Genomic DNA, 16,760 nt, shown 5'->3' on the forward strand with positions numbered 1-16,760 from the left:
TGGATTCAGAAGAGATTTTTTGTGGCATCTGTACGTGCGTATGTATGTATCTTATATACCTCAAAAACGATTAGCCTCAGAACATTGAAATTTTGTATTTGCGACTGCTATAACATGTAGATATGCACCTTCCTTTTTCGTCACAATCGGTCGCACCAAAAGTATATAAATATATGTATATGCATATATATATGCACTCTTGTTACTCGGCTCGGTAAGCTCAGTTTCTTTAAATTTACGAGTATATGTTTGTAAATTGTGCATTTTTTATTTAAAAGTGATTGAATTGTGTTGTTCTTATCTTCCGGTTAAAGGTTTTATGCTAGTTTATTCTTTAGTTAACCTGCATATTATAGTTGTATAATTATCAACAATTTATAAGTTGTTTAAATGTGGCTAAGCGTAATTTCTTTTACCATAACAGCCATATTTGTTTGAATTTGAAAACTTAGCAGAATAGGAAAGTAAATTAGGTATTTTAATCACGAAACATTCCGGGTACCATATTTTCAACGAAAATATCTATTTTGACTACTATCGAATACAATTTAACGGTGTTTTTGTATGACATCTGTACTTTTTGGATTGTGCATTAGCACTGAAGGCGTAATGAGTACGTCTCCTCAAGCACAGTTTTCATTCAAGAATCATAAGTCAAAAAATTAACTACGAAATCTTTATTTAATAAAATATGATAATTTTGCTTAACTTAAGCATAACAAAAAAGTAATAATCTTCACACACATTAAAACACTGAATTATCGAAAAGGAGATAACTTACATAGAATCATCATCAGTCCTAAATATCAGGCTTACCTATTTTAGGCAATAAGAAAAAAGAAAAACAGGAACATACGTTGACATAGTACTTGAAAAGAGAAAGTACTAAACGAATACACTCCACGTAGCAAAAGTGAAAGTCAAATACAGTCAAAAGTCGTTAATCCGGACTCGTCGGGACTTCGGCGATTCCGGATTATCGATTTTTCCGGATTATAGATCATCAGTTTAAATCTCGTAAGATGGCATGCAGAAATTCTAAAATTAAAAATATGAAACCGTAATTTATGAAATAAAGAACAATTATGATCTAAAGGGCATCAAAATTTACAAAAAAAAGCTTAATATTTATTTGTTTACTTTATTAAACATTTCTTTCAATGTAAGTTTTTTAAGTTGCTTCGTTTTATGAGATAATACTTTCTCTTTAATTCTATAAACAGACATAATTTCTTGTTCAGTTACAAAGTTTCGCTGTTGAAGTCCCGTAATTGCTGTGCCGAGAATACCGACTAACTTGTGAATCGAAATTTTTTCGTTTTCACTAACCTCTCTGTCACCTTCTTCATGTCTTTATCCATTTTTTGCAACAATTTCACTTTTTGTTTGAAGAACATCGAAACATACTTTCGTTTTGTACGATCCTTTGGGAGCTCCAGCATCGGAAATTCTATTTGACATAATCGAAAGTTCAAGTTTACTTTTATAAACTTGCTCTTAAAGTCTGCAAAAAATAATAAGCCTGATCCAATTCGAAGATTAAGGAACAACGCAATCATCAACATTAATTGAAATAGATAATTAGATAATTTTAGCTTATACTGTCCATTACACATTAAACGCGCACGCTAAAACGTATTCTGCGCTTGCGCACACGCATATGCGCAGTCGTAAAGGTCTTACGCGTACGCGTAAACGGCTATGCGCGTGTGTCAAGGCGGGGCATGCGCAAAAAGTTTTTAGCTTTGAGGTCCGGATTATAGATCATTACGGATTATGGGTGTCCGAATTAACGATTTTTGACTGTATACTGCATTGCTCACGAACTCTACTTTCTCTCGCCAATATATATCTTGGCGCACGTTGGTTTCGTATTCCTTTCGAGTTTCATTATGCAAAATACCTAAATTTATGCTAACATTGCCCCTGTTTTGCTAATGAACCTTATACCAATCGCAATTCATTCCTACAAACTGCAATTTAGCTTTAGGAATTGGTTTAGTCATAATATCAACAACCATTTGCTCTGTTGAAAGATAAGCAAGTTTTACTATTCCTTTGTTATTCAAGTCGCGTATATGATGAACTTTTGTATCAATATGTTTTGTACACGAACTGAATTTTTCAGATTCTATAAGTCTTATAGTTGACTGATTATCTTCAAATACCTTTATCGGTAGAGTTTGGGGTAGGCTGAAATCTTCTGTTAATTTTCCAAGATTCTTCAATGTATTTTCAATTTCTGCATTCCAGCACCTAGCTGCTTATTTGAGACCATAAATCGACTTCTGTAATTTACAAAATTTATGTCTTTTTTCCGGAACCATGAATCCTTCTGGTTGTTCCATATATATTTCTTCATTTAAGTTACCATTTAAAAAAGCTGTTTTAACATCTAGTTGATGTACTATGGCGTTATTATACGCTGCCCATACTAAAAAAACTCTTATCGTAGTGTGTTTCACTACTGGTGAAAATGTTTCATCATAATCACTGCCGTATTTTTGAGTAAATCCTTTGGCTACTAAGCATGCTTTGTATTTTATATTTTTACCAGTTTCATCATATTTTGTCTTGAACACCCATTTGCTGCCTATTGCATGTTTTCCTGGTGGTAATTCTGTAAGTGTATAGGTTTCATTTTCTTTTAGAGAATGTATTTCTTCTTGCATAGCCTTGATCCAAGCTTCTTGTTCACGTTTTGGTAAGTTTAGAATTTCTTCAAAGCTTTCTGGATGTTTATTTTTAGGTAAGATTGATTCTTCGTCTTCTGCTTTATAAGAGAATCTTTCCGGTGGGACCCCTTTGGTTGATCTGCTAGAAACCCTTCTTTCTACATTTTCTTCACATTTAATTAACTCTTCAGAACTTTTTGAATCTTCAGTAAAATCATCGCCAAGAGATGTTTCTTCATTATTTTCTTCATCTTCTTGCGAGTTATTGAAGTGAATTAATTCTAAATCTTCAGCATTATTTTCTGCATGTTTATCAGATAAAGACGAGTTTTCTGAAAATTTAACAGTTCTATTTACTATTATTTTCCTTCCAACTACATAAATCCTGTATCCCTTACTTCGTAAATCGTATCCTACGAATATTCCTTCTTCAGCTCTGTTGTCGAATTTACGCCGTTTTTGTTTGTTCACATAATAAAATGCTGTACAGCCAAATTCTCGTAAGTGACTTAAGTTTGGTTTTCTACCATTCCACAATTCATATGGTGTTCTTATCTGTGGCTTTAGTTGGTAACCTATTTTGAAGATATGCAGCAGTAGCTGCTGCTTCAGCCCAGAATCCTTTCGGTAATTTAGAGTTTATAGGCATAGCTTTTGTCATTTCTATTAAAGAGCGATTTTTCCTTTCTGCGACGCCGTTCTGTGCCGGACAATAAGGAATCGAAAAATGCCGAGTTTCTTTAAATAATTTTCAGTAGTTTCGTTACAGTATTCTGTACCGTTGTCGCATCTGAGAACCTTTATTTTCTTTCTAAATTTATTTGTTGTCGATGCAACATACTGTTTAAGTTTGTCGAATACTTCATCATTTGAGGTAATAAAATAAATTTGAGTTTAACGCGAATAGTCATCAATGAAAGTTACGAAATATCTTTTCCCTCCTAAAGCTGTTGACTTCAATTGGCCCACACACATCTGTGTGCACTAAATCCAGTGGAGTTTTAAATCTAAAACTAGTTTTGGGATAAGATTTTTCAGTTAGTTTCGCTTTTACACAAGTAGAACATTCCACACTATGAGTGCATTTGCCAAGTTTAATGCCGTTTGCCAAATCATTTTTCTCAAGTGTTTTTATGTCATCTATATTTCTCTGGCCTAATCTTTGATGCCATTTTAGTATACAGTTCGTATTAGAACATGAAACATCATTAGCTGAGTATGCTTTCTCGTCAATTGAGTTTACGGTCAATTTATATAAACCTTGCTGAGTGTTGCCGTCGGCTACTAGTATATTGTTACGCTTTATGTAACACTTATTACTATCAAATGTAACAATGCAACCTTTATTCGTAACATATTGAACAGAAAGTAAATTACTATCTAAACCTGGTACATACAATACATTTTCCAATTTTATTTGTGTAACCTGACCCTTTACGTTTTGAACTTTAAAATAACCTTCACCAATACCATAAGAATTTAATTTAGCACCATTGGCTACAGTTACTATTTGTTTATTAGAGTCATTTAACTGAGAGAAGAAATTCTTATCACTAGTCATATGAGTTGAGGCTCCGGAGTCGATAACCCATTCTTGCGTTTGCGTGTTTTCATGTTTATTTTCCACTTTTAGAACTTGATTAAACTGAATCTGTGTATTTTCAGTTTCAATACTTTTAAAATACTTATTTTCTTTAAGTTTTGTTATGTTTTCTACACTTTGCGTATTTGCTATTTGGCATGCATTACTTTTATAATTTTGAGAATAATTTCTTACTTTAATAATATTTACATCTGTTTACGGGGAAGTTCTAGTGTTGCGTTTTAAATGAAAACAGTCATTTATCGTATGGTTATTTCTCTTACAATAAGTACAAAATTGTGTAACATACTTTGGTTTATTTTCGCTTTTACTTTTTAAAGCAACTGAATCGTACTTTTGAACTTTCTTTGTTTCCACACGTCTACAATACTCATCTATTAGTTTGTTTTTAACATATTCTAGTGACAATTCAGCTTCCGATTTACTTTCTATTGCAGCTATTAAGGAGTTGTATGAATTTGGTAAAGAACATAGTAATATTGCTATTAAGTTATTTTCTTTAATTTCTTCACTTATACTACGCAGCTTTTCAGCCAATTCTAGTACTCCTTTGATATGTTCCTGCATTTTAGAACTTTCATTATATCTAAAGTAATATAGTTTTCTAAGAAGAAATAACTTGTTTGTTAAATTTACACGTTCATGGACACATTTTAACTTCTGCCAAACTTCTTTTGCAGATTTACTATGCAAAACATGGATAATTTGCGAATCCGAAATGTTTAGACATATTAAAGATTTAGCTTTACGATCATTCTTTAACCAAATATCAGTAACAGTTTCCAATTTTTCTTCGAATACAGCATCATCTAAATCTTCTTTTATTAGAAGTTGTTCTATTTTAAATTTCCACATTGAATCATTTTCATTTGTTAACTTTTCTATACAAATTGATTCTTTTAAAATAGACATTATTTATTTGTTCCAATTATTCTTTTAAACTTTGTAAATAGTATTTTCAACAAAGCGTTTTAATACTTTATGCCCCTGGAATCTTACAACATTACAAAATTTCAATTTTAGAAGCATTTCCACAAGGCAATTATCTTAATCAGTCTCATAATCTTTTGTTGGATTGTTCATTAGCACTGAAGGCGTAATGAGTACGTTTCCTCAAGCAGTTTTCATTAAAGAATCATAAGTCAAAAAATTAACTACGAAATCTTTATTTAATAAAATAGGATAATTTTGCTTAACTTAAGCATAACAAAAAAGTAATAATCTTCACAGACATTAAAACACTGAATTATCGAAAAGGAGATAACTTACATAGAATCATCATCAGTCCTAAATATCAGGCTTACCTATTTTAGGCAATAAGAAAAAAGAAAAACAGGAACATACGTAGACATAGTACCTGAAAAGAGAAAGTACTAAACGAATACACTTCACGTAGCTAAGGTGAAAGTCAAATATACTGTATTGCTCACGAACTTTACTTTCTCTCACCAATATATATCTTGGCGCACGTTGGTTTCGTATTCCTTTCGAGTTTCATTATGCAATATACTTAAATTTATGCTAACAGTACTTAAGAACAGAATAAACGACCCTTTTTTCTAAAGCGAGTTATGAAACTGGTTTAAAATGGATTCAGAAGAGATTTTGTGGCAACGTACAAAATGAAGCATTTTAATCTCCAACGCGCGAGACTGTTGCCACTCGGAAAAATGACTGCGAAAACGACCGTTTTCAGAGTTTTTAATGATTATTTCGGCTGATTAAATTGGTACGAAAATAAGAATAGTCGAAATGAATTTTCTGAATCGGAATTAATAATTTATTTATAATATTTAATGTCTGGGAATGCTATTTTTACTTCCTTGTACGAAGTAAAAAGGAAGTATAGTAATCGCGAAACGTTTCAGGCAGCATATTTCAACGAAACTATCCATTTTGCCCGCTATCGAATGCTAAACGAGGTTTTTGCGTGACGTCCGTATGTAAGGACAGAATAAAAGACTCTTTTCCTCCAAAACAATTATAAAACTGCTTTTTAAAATGATTTCCGAAGATAATTTGTTCTGGTGTCTGTACATACGTACACGTATGTATCTCGCAAAACTCAAAAATGACTAGCCTCAGAACGTTGAAATTTTGTATGTGTGACTGCTATAACATGTAGATGAGCACCTCCCTTTTTTGTTGCAATCGGTCGCACCAAAAGTATATAAATGTATATATATATATATATATCCACTCTGTTTTCAGCTTGATGAGCTCAGTTTCTTTATTCTTACATGTTTGTAAATTATGTAGGTTTTGCTTTAAAAGTGATTGAATTATGTTGTTCTTATCTTCTGGTTAAGATTTTTATGCCTTTAGTTAAACCTGTATGTTATAGTTGTAAAATTATCAACAATTTAAAAGTTGTTTAAAACCCCATAGCAGCCATATTTGTTTACATTTGAAACTTAACAGAATAGTGGATATGTTGCTAATCTGGAGAAACTAAGCTTCACAACAACAAAGTAATGTCTTCTTTTATCATTACGAATTATATTATGCTTAATCCATTCTCGAATTATCGTTTAAGTCAATAAATTATCCCTTATATTGACTCAGCATAGCATCCATAACAAATTAGTCAGTTTCTACGCCTAGTCCTTTGGCCGAATGAGACCAAAAGTAAACTTTCAGTTTTGTGCACTGAAAAATCTGACTTCTTGCCCGCTTCCCGAATGGCTTGTTTTTGCATTAGGAACTGTGATTTTAATAGTAAAAAAAAATTAATAGTTTTAACTGTGTTTGGTGTTTTATGTTTTTCTAATGAAACTCATAGCTCAAAGACCTCTCATAGCGTCAGAACTTTTTTGCACATGGAACTGCTATATGTATCTGTGTACCTCCTTTTTTGTTTCTAATTGGCCGCACGAAAAGCATATGAAATATATATACTATATAAATATATGTATATGTAATGAAACTGTGATTAGAAGGTGGCAGAGTGGAAAGCATGATGACGCAATTTAGCACAACATATCTTGAAAAATCACAATCTTTATTTTTTCCATGCATATCAAATCATCCTTTTTCAGATAAGATACTTCCTAATTATATTTGAATACATAAATTGCATTTTTAATTAGAACGTCATCTTAAGTAAGCAGCAGCATGGTGTAAAAGCGTCTTGTCGGCAGGAAAGCTATGCAGGGAAAAAGGGAAAGGTTATAGTACTTTCATAGCAAGAAGGCTGAAGTTTCAGTTCACAGTTTTGGTTTAGAATTAATTTGATTGGACGAGAGGCATCTGCATTAAAACACAATTTCATTACATAACATAGAAAAGTCTGGAACCTGCGAGAAGAGATGAATTTAGGGCCAGATCATCAAATTTAGAATGTTAATTTTGAGGTCGTCAATTATTTTTTTGAAACAGCTGTCATATTTTGTTATATCTTACATATATATATATATATATATATATATATAGTATATATATATCCTATATTATATTTATTTACTAAAGAAATATTGATTATATTATCTCCTAAGATTAATTTTAGTAGAATTATCTTAAAAGAGTGAATCCATAGTTAGTAAATTCAATTCCAAAAATTGTTTTAAAGTAACTTAAATACAAATTGTTAAAAATGTTTAACGGGGACTTGAATTAAATCATGAATAACAAAATTTCAATTGTAAAGCGAAATAAATTAAAAGCAAGTAATTATTGCCATTGATCGAAAATTAGTTGACTTTTCAATGGGAACAAACTAACTCCCGTTCAATGAACAATAATTAAGAAATAAATACGAAGGTGTTTCGTCCTTTACTCAAGTAATAAGGCGATGCCAAACCCGCAATTCAAGCTAGGCCAAATATTTCCGTGAATATAAGGGATCAAGAACCAATACAGAGCACCAAAGAACTATTCCGATTAAGCATTTTCGCTAATTCAATTTTGAGTGAAAAGCAATTTCTGCAGTAAAATTGATAAATTACTCGAGTAATTGTCCCCCGACACCTTCGTGTTTATGCATTTTAATTAAAAACTATTTGTAAAAATTAAACATTGGAAATTGGCATTATGAAATAGAACTCAAAGTAATTGAAATAAACATTAGAAAATTACGAAATATAAGAAATATAATGCAATCTTTGCAAAAACAAATAAAAAAATAAAAATTTAAATTTAAAATATATATAATAAGAAAAGAGAATGTACATGAAGATAGAAAATATAAAAGGCCAGAAAAGTATTAATTAACTTACGTTCTTTCTAGTGGGAAGTGGGCAAAGTGTTTTACAGTCAAAAGTTGTTAATTCGGACACCCATAATCCGGAATGATCTATAATCCGGACCTCAAAGCTACAAACTTTATGCTCATGCGTCATGTTGACGCATGTGCGTAAGACCTTTACGGCTGCGAATATGCGTGTGCGCGTGCGCAAAATACGTTTACGAATGCGCGTTTAATGTATAACGGACGGTATAAGCTAAGCTAAAATTATCTAATTCAATTAATGTTGCAGATTGCGTTTTTCCTTAATCTTCGAATTGGATTCGGCTTATTATTTTTTGCAGACTGTTAGAGCAATTTTATAAAAGTAAGCTTGAACTTTCGATTATGTCAAATAGAATTTCTGATATATATTTACTAATATGTAAAGGATCTACAAAGCGAAAGTATGTTTCGAAGTCGAAGTATCTTTTCGAAAGTATGTTTCGAAACAAAAAGTGGAATTCCTGCAAAAAATGGATAAAGGCATATCCTTTGTCTATCTAAACTTTAAAGTTTGTTTATCTAAACTTTGTTTATCTTTAACGCCGCGGCGCGCAATGAATTGGAAGTTGATCTGTCAGCAGTATCCTTATTTCAGGGCAGATGTTTTTATTTTATTTGGCTTATAATTCCTTACTAAATGTAGTATTTCATCTCGATGTACTCCGTCTTTGGTATGATTTAGATCAAATTCCTCGTCATTATAATTCGCTTCCGATAGCGAAGAAAGTGGTAGAGGTTATTGAAAACGAAAAAATTTCGATTGACAAATTAGTCGGTATTCTCGACACAGCAATTAAAGAACTTGAACAGCGGAACTTTGTAACTGAACAAGAAATTATGTCTGTTTATAGAATTAAAGAGCATGTATTATCACATAAAAAACGAAGCAACTTAAACAACTTGCATTGAAACAAATGTTTAATAAAGCAAACAAATAAATATTAAGCATTTTTTTTTTTGTAAATTTTGATACCCTTTAGCTCATAATTGTTCTTTATTACATAAATTACGGTTTCATATTTTTAATTTTATAATTTCTGCATGCCATCTTACCAGATTTAAACTGATGATCTATAATCCGGAAAAATCGATAATCCGGAATTGCCGAAGTCCCGACGAGACCGGATTAACGACTTTTGACTGTATATACTATATATTACACTGCATGGTGAAGTCAGTTTTTTTATACTTATATGTTGTTAAATTGTGCATTTTTTGCTTTAAACGTGACTTAATTATGTTGTTGATATGCTGCGGTTAAGGTTTTTATGCCATTAGTTAACCTGCATGAAATAGTTGTAGAATTATTAACAATTTAAAAGTTTATTTGACACTAGCCTAACGAGGTTGTCATTTGTTTACATTTGAAACTCTTATTAGAACAGTGAATTAATTGAGTGCCTTTTTTCCCAGTGTAGCCAAAAGTTAGCTTTCAACCCTGTGCACCGAAAATTTGGCCTTCAGGCCCGTTAGATTCGATGAAATAATTTTATAAAGTGCAGCAAAAAATATTTATAATTTAATAAGGCCATACAGAGAAGTCATAGATGGAGGGTGGTCAGAATGTAATGGATCTTTGGTGTATGATAACATTTGATAAAATACAGAAAGAAAATTTTAAAATGATATTGCAAATGGCTGCGGTTATTTATATTTTCAGTTATCTAACGTAACATAGATTTGCATAACCTCACATAATTTCAGAATTCTGATATACAGGGTAGTAACAAACTTGTTGACGGATACTCACTTGACGGATCACCGGCACGATGCTCTTGAATTCACTGCCAAATATTCATAGAAAATAATTATTTCTGATTTCTTTCCATATTAGGCAAGGGCCTTACACTGGTATCAGCTGTTCTTGATGGAGAATTTACGAAGAGATACAGCGAAGCCCAAGCTGCCAAACTGGTAAGAAGCACTATCTTGAAAATTATATAGTATTTGCATTAATGTTCAAGTTCTCATTATAGTTTTAGTGTACTTGCAGTTTTTGAAGCTATTAACAAGTGAATCTGAAATGAAATTGATTGAAAAGTTTGAATTGATTTAACTAAATTCAGTGAAAGGCTAGACCGAAGCTGATGAATTTTTAACATAATTATAGCTAAAGAAAGAAGGCCTGGTGGCGCAGTGGCTAGCGCGTCACACAGCTGCACCATAGGCCGGGTTCGATCCCCGGGCGCATATTTCACAAGTGCACATCTGTGTAGCCACCGAAGGAATGGCTTCTAGGATGGACCAATTTGCATCTAGTAATATTTCTCTCGTGTCACATGACCTTTCCCGTGTTTTAAGATTTAAGATAAGATGGCTGAAAATATTCTGCCGTGCAGTTTTGTGTACAAAATAATTAAAGCATCGTCGAATTCTTCTGAAAATTTTCATTGCAAAGTTAGATCAAATATAAGCAATTGGGAAGATTTCACTACCTAGTTGAAAGAATTTGAAATAAATACAAACACATGTTGGATACTCTGCAAAACTATCCATGTGAAATATTACTTAATAAGTCGTAAATAAGAGGAAGAAAGAAATATGTGATAAACATCTGAGCCCAAATGCTATCTTTACATAAAACTATGCGTATGAAAAAAATATTTAAGCTAGAAGTCAGCAACATTTTTTTTTCAGTCTATATGAAACAGATGCTCTATAATAATAGCCAATGCAGAATTTTATTCAAAGTGAACTTGACTAATTTGCATTCGTATACACTTAGTGTGTTAAATTTCACATTTAATAACTGCTCACTCTTAAATGCGCTGTCTACACAAGAAATACTCATCAAACAGAGTGAACTTATTCAGAAAGAATATATTCAATTTATTCACATATAACTTTTATTGTTAACAATGGATATAATCAGGTCATACACAATATGTATTCTGAATCTTACACTTTCATAATCAAAAGAATGCAAGCACTAAAATAAGAAAACACTAGATTCATTGTAACACTTCCAGTTCTTCTCAGCTCAATTAGAAAAAAACTATACACTTGAATTCTCTTAATCCACAGGTGTTAGTAAATGCATAATATTCGAGGCTAACTGAAGCTTGAGTCATTTTCTGGATGTAAAGAGCTATAATATGCCGTGAACATCAATCCAAATATTAATGCGTGATAAAAAATCGTAAAAGTGAAATGTCAGCGATTAATTAAACTCATAAAACGAAAGCACTACGAGATTTTCTACTATTACGCCATACATTCATAGCTGCGAAGCAAATGCGAATTAAAAGATAAACAACATACGCTTACATGCACGAAGATTTCACAAGAGAAATTGAAGCTCATTGGTCCATTTTCGAAACCCCTCCTTCAGTTACTACGCTGATGTGCACTAGTGAAATATGCTCCCCAAGCTGGGCAAGGTTGACTCAGCCTTTCATCCCTTGAGTGGGTCGATAAAAATGAGTACCAAGTTCGCTTAGTGACCAAACACTGGAAGTCCTGTGACAAGCTCACCACTTGTCCAGGGCGGGTCCGTGACACTTAGCCGAAAACCACTTAGCCGACGGGACACTTAACCGACACCAGTTAGCCGACAAGGACACTTAGCTGATAGGTCATTTAGCCGACACGGACAGTTAGCCAACAGGACATTTAGCCGACACGGACAGTTAGCCAACAGGACATTTAGCCGACACGGACACATTTAGCCGACAAGGACACTTAGCCGGCAGGACATTTAGTCGACGGGACATTCAGCCGACAAGGACACTTAGCCGACAGGTCATTTAGCCGACATGGACAGTTAGCCGACAGGACATTTAGCCGACACGGACAGTTAGCCGACAGGATATTTAGCTACGGGACAGTTAACTGTCAAAACATTTTGTCAACAGGACTCTAAGCCGACAGTGATGTTTAGCTGACGCGTACCCAATAATTATTTAAATTTACAATAAATTACAAAATATCTCGACTTCTCCATAAGTTCAATATCTAAGTTATTTTTTTCACCTATCAGTAAAATTCAGTTTTCGATTCTTGAAGATCTTATACATGCTTTTAATTATTGTGTTAATTTAGCATTGTTTGTTATGTATCGTGTTGCTTGGTGTATATTGGCCAAATTGAAAAAGCGCTGAAATTTCTCGTCAGGGAATATAAATTAAATTTCGAAAGGAAAAAGAATTTTTTTAGATAACTACAGCGGTCACTTAACTACATTTTAACATGTGATCTTCAAAAATTATCCATAAAGCTTCTGTTATTTAATCAACTTTCACATCATTAATAATTTTTCTTGTTTGCTTAATGATATTAATTTTCCAATCTCGCTTTTCCAAATGCTTTCAAATTTCTAATATCTTTACGTTACATTACTATTACAGGTCATTTAGACGACATGGACAGTTATCCGACACGGACACTTAGCCGACAGGACATTTAGTCGACGGGACATTCAGCCGACAAGGACACTTAGCCGACAGGTCATTTAGCCGACATGGACAGTTAGCCGACAGGACATTTAGCCGACACGGACAGTTAGCCGACAGGATATTTAGCTACGGGACAGTTAACTGTCAAAACATTTTGTCAACAGGACTCTAAGCCGACAGTGATGTTTAGCTGACGCGTACCCAATAATTATTTAAATTTACAATAAATTACAAAATATCTCGACTTCTCCATAAGTTCAATATCTAAGTTATTTTTTTCACCTATCAGTAAAATTCAGTTTTCGATTCTTGAAGATCTTATACATGCTTTTAATTATTGTGTTAATTTAGCATTGTTTGTTATGTATCGTGTTGCTTGGTGTATATTGGCCAAATTGAAAAAGCGCTGAAATTTCTCGTCAGGGAATATAAATTAAATTTCGAAAGGAAAAAGAATTTTTTTAGATAACTACAGCGGTCACTTAACTACATTTTAACATGTGATCTTCAAAAATTATCCATAAAGCTTCTGTTATTTAATCAACTTTCACATCATTAATAATTTTTCTTGTTTGCTTAATGATATTAATTTTCCAATCTCGCTTTTCCAAATGCTTTCAAATTTCTAATATCTTTACGTTACATTACTATTTTGCTCATCACATCGTGTTACATTCCTTCCCTTGAAAAATCGTTTGGCTCCTCCCACTAATGAAATTTCCTTTCCCTGTCATGAAAAATCTGAATAATGCAATAAAAATTACTGTCATTCTTGAATTATACTTTTTTATAGAAACATATGGCAGTGAGGGTTAGTTTAGAAAATATATTTTGTTTTGTTAATAAAAACAATTAAAAAAAGTGAATTTTTAAGACCAGCAAAGGTATAAATTATTTGCGACCTCTATAATTAGCAGTTCATGCCACCATCCTCAAAACTCATAAATTTTGTGCATTCTGACATAATCTCTAGAATAACTCATGAGAGAACTCTATCAAATTCCGAAATAGAAAAACCAGCTCAAAAAAAGTAAATTCGAGGAACTAAACCCTGAAGACAATATGGAAGCAGAGGAAGGTGAATTTATTGCACCCAGCAAAAAAGCAGGACACATTCCCCCTATAGTGTTAGCAGACTTCACGGGGGATTGGAATAAGATGAAAGAAGATTTTGAAGAGCAATTAAATATAAAAAAATATCGTGGAAACCTAAGTGGAGGTACACTGACCATAAGAGCTTATGACTCAGACCACTACCGCACAATTACTGAATACCTAACTAAACTACATATCGTTTTTCATAACTTTTATTGCATTATTCAGATTTTTCAGAACGGTCTACTCCTACTACGCTGAAGACAGCAGCCAGTTCAGTCTAGCTTACGATGTCTCTCCAGTAACTGCGCTTCGTAACGCAAAATGAATGATCCCACCTCACAGCGGATTCTCGCACGGTATTCCTACAAGCAAAGTTATGCCTATACAGTATCCGCCAAATCACTATAATTGCTCCCTACGAATATAATTGCTCATTACCTCCTACTTCGATAAAATGGTATCTGAATGCTTTGCATTTAAATCTCCTGAACTTAGTGATAGCACAGAAAAAGGTTATGCTCAGTAATTTCACTTGCTATATACAGGGTAAGGCAATGGCTGGATACCTACATGTGCGACTGCGTCGCTTCATAGGACAGGGAAAGGAAATTTCATTAGTGGGAGGAGCTAAACGATTTTGTAAGGGAAAGAATGTAACATGATGTGATGAATAAAATATTAATGAAGTGTAAAGATATTAGAAATTTGAAAGCATTTGGAAGAGCAAGATTGGAAAATTATTATCATTAAATAAACAAGGGAAATTATTAATCATGTGGAAGTGTTCATAAGAACCCATTTAATTAAATGAAGAAGCATTACGGATAATGTTTGAAGATCCCATGTTAAAATGTAATTAAGTGACCGTCGTACGTAGCTAAAAAATTCTTTTTTCCTTTCGAAATGTAATTCATATTCTCTGACGAGAAATTTCAGCGCTTTTTCAATTTGGCAAATATACACCAAACAGCACGATACATATCAAACAATACTAAATTAACGCAATAATTTAAAGCACATATGAGATCTTCAAGTATCGAAAACTAAATTTTACTGATAGGTGAAAAAAATAACTTAGATATTGAACTTATGGAGAAGTCCAGAAATTTTGTAATTGATTGTAAATTTAAATAATTATTGGGTACACGTCAGCTAAACATCACTGTCGGCTTATTGCCCTGTTGACAAAATGTCTTGACAGCTAACTGTCCTTTAGCTAAATGCCCTGACGGCGAATTCTGTGTGTCGGCTAAATGTCCTGTCGGCTAACTGTCGGTCTCCACTAAATGTCCTGTCGGCTAAGTGTCCGTGTCGGCTAAATGACCTGTCGGCTAAGTGTCCTTGTCGGCTAAATGTCCTGTCGGTTAAGTTATCAGGACTTCTATTCCTCTTCACTTCCTTTGGAAACATGAACTGCCCTGACTCGGAACAGGGAGCTTACTCAAGCTATGTTCAATAAATTGTGAAGTAGACAATACACACAGGAAGGGTATACGAAACCCTTTATTTTTCTATCTTTACAGAGATTTCCAGAACTTCGGAATACAGAGACCAACCACTAGTGGTCTGAACGTAAGAATATAAAACTACTAACTAAACCTCTAAACTAAAACTAACTTTGGATTAATATACAAGTGCCTAGCTTTAAGATTGGCCGTTATTTAACAAAATCCGTATGTAGTACAGAGAGCTGCTAAAACTACGATACGTTTAAAATTATCAAGAGGACTAAACCTCTGGCCTTGAAGGCAACCAGAAACCGAGTAAAACTACTATGGCAAGCAACTTGCAATAACTCTTTCCTCTCTCTTGCTTGGCAAAAAACCACAACTTAAGTACTTGGCGTTAGCAAGACAAATTTGCATAAATAAGTTAAAGCTTTTAACTCCGGCCGGAAGTAGAAAATAAGAAGTGATAGTAAAGATTTAAAACAAAATAAACGTTAGTAAAACTTAGGATCCTTACATACTTCCCACCAGAGTTAATTAGTTTGAAACTGAGGTCTAAAACGACCTTGTTGAAAACTTTTAGCTCTAGAATCTAACGCGTGGCCAATCTTTTACAAACATTTCTCTCTAGAAATTATCTAATCTAGAAATTAAAAAAAAGTCGTTTTTACATTATCCACTCCATGGACAAGATTTTTCATCTGTACTGCATCTAAACAGGAGTTTTTAGTTGAAATCTGGTTCCTTCCAGAGATCTGGAAGGAAAACTAGTTTAATGAAATGTTACACAATTAAATGGCAATTAACATGAATACTTATATTTCTGTTTTAACATTCTTATTTCATTCATGACGTTATTTAATTATCTCCCCGTGCTCTCTGACATGTGTTGTAAAGGAAAACACCAAACACGAAGGTGTCTATGTACAAGTGTTCAACACTACCGCCTGCAATCAAAACACTAATAAGTGTTAAAATTCAACATAACAAGACCTCAGAACACACCTTATATTCATCTCCAAACCCTGAGGTACTATTCTGAAAAGTGGCTAACTCTGAAGTGTAGCGTCAGAGAGCCTAACTACATTCATTCAACCTTTAACACATATTCACAATAATTTGCTCTTTTTACAGTCACATAAGTTAAAATTTTTGGTATTACTCTAATATTTTCACTTTTAACATATCACAGTATTTCTATTTTTTAAGATAACAGTTCACATTGTATATAAGGACATATTAACATGCCGTTAATTTTACGCATTTTAAAACATACATTAGTAGTACATTGTTTGTTAACTTCTATTCTTTTCC

General features: G+C 33.0%; 1 protein-coding gene across 2 annotated transcripts in view; it reads left to right on the forward strand.

The window, feature by feature from the left end:
- Positions 1–16,760, forward strand: part of LOC118205151 (solute carrier family 12 member 7-like) — a 430,643-nt gene that overhangs the window by 340,214 nt on the left and 73,669 nt on the right. For both annotated transcript variants that reach the window (XM_085822721.1, XM_085822719.1), the window contains one exon: positions 10,341–10,420. In XM_085822721.1, coding sequence (XP_085678847.1) covers positions 10,341–10,420 — 80 coding nt within the window. The remainder of the gene's footprint in view (positions 1–10,340; positions 10,421–16,760) is intronic.

The sequence above is a fragment of the Stegodyphus dumicola genome, chromosome 1, assembly GCF_044657685.1.
Source record: "Stegodyphus dumicola isolate Sdum_Otavi_A_Nest chromosome 1, ASM4465768v1".
Lineage (NCBI taxonomy): Eukaryota > Metazoa > Arthropoda > Arachnida > Araneae > Eresidae > Stegodyphus > Stegodyphus dumicola.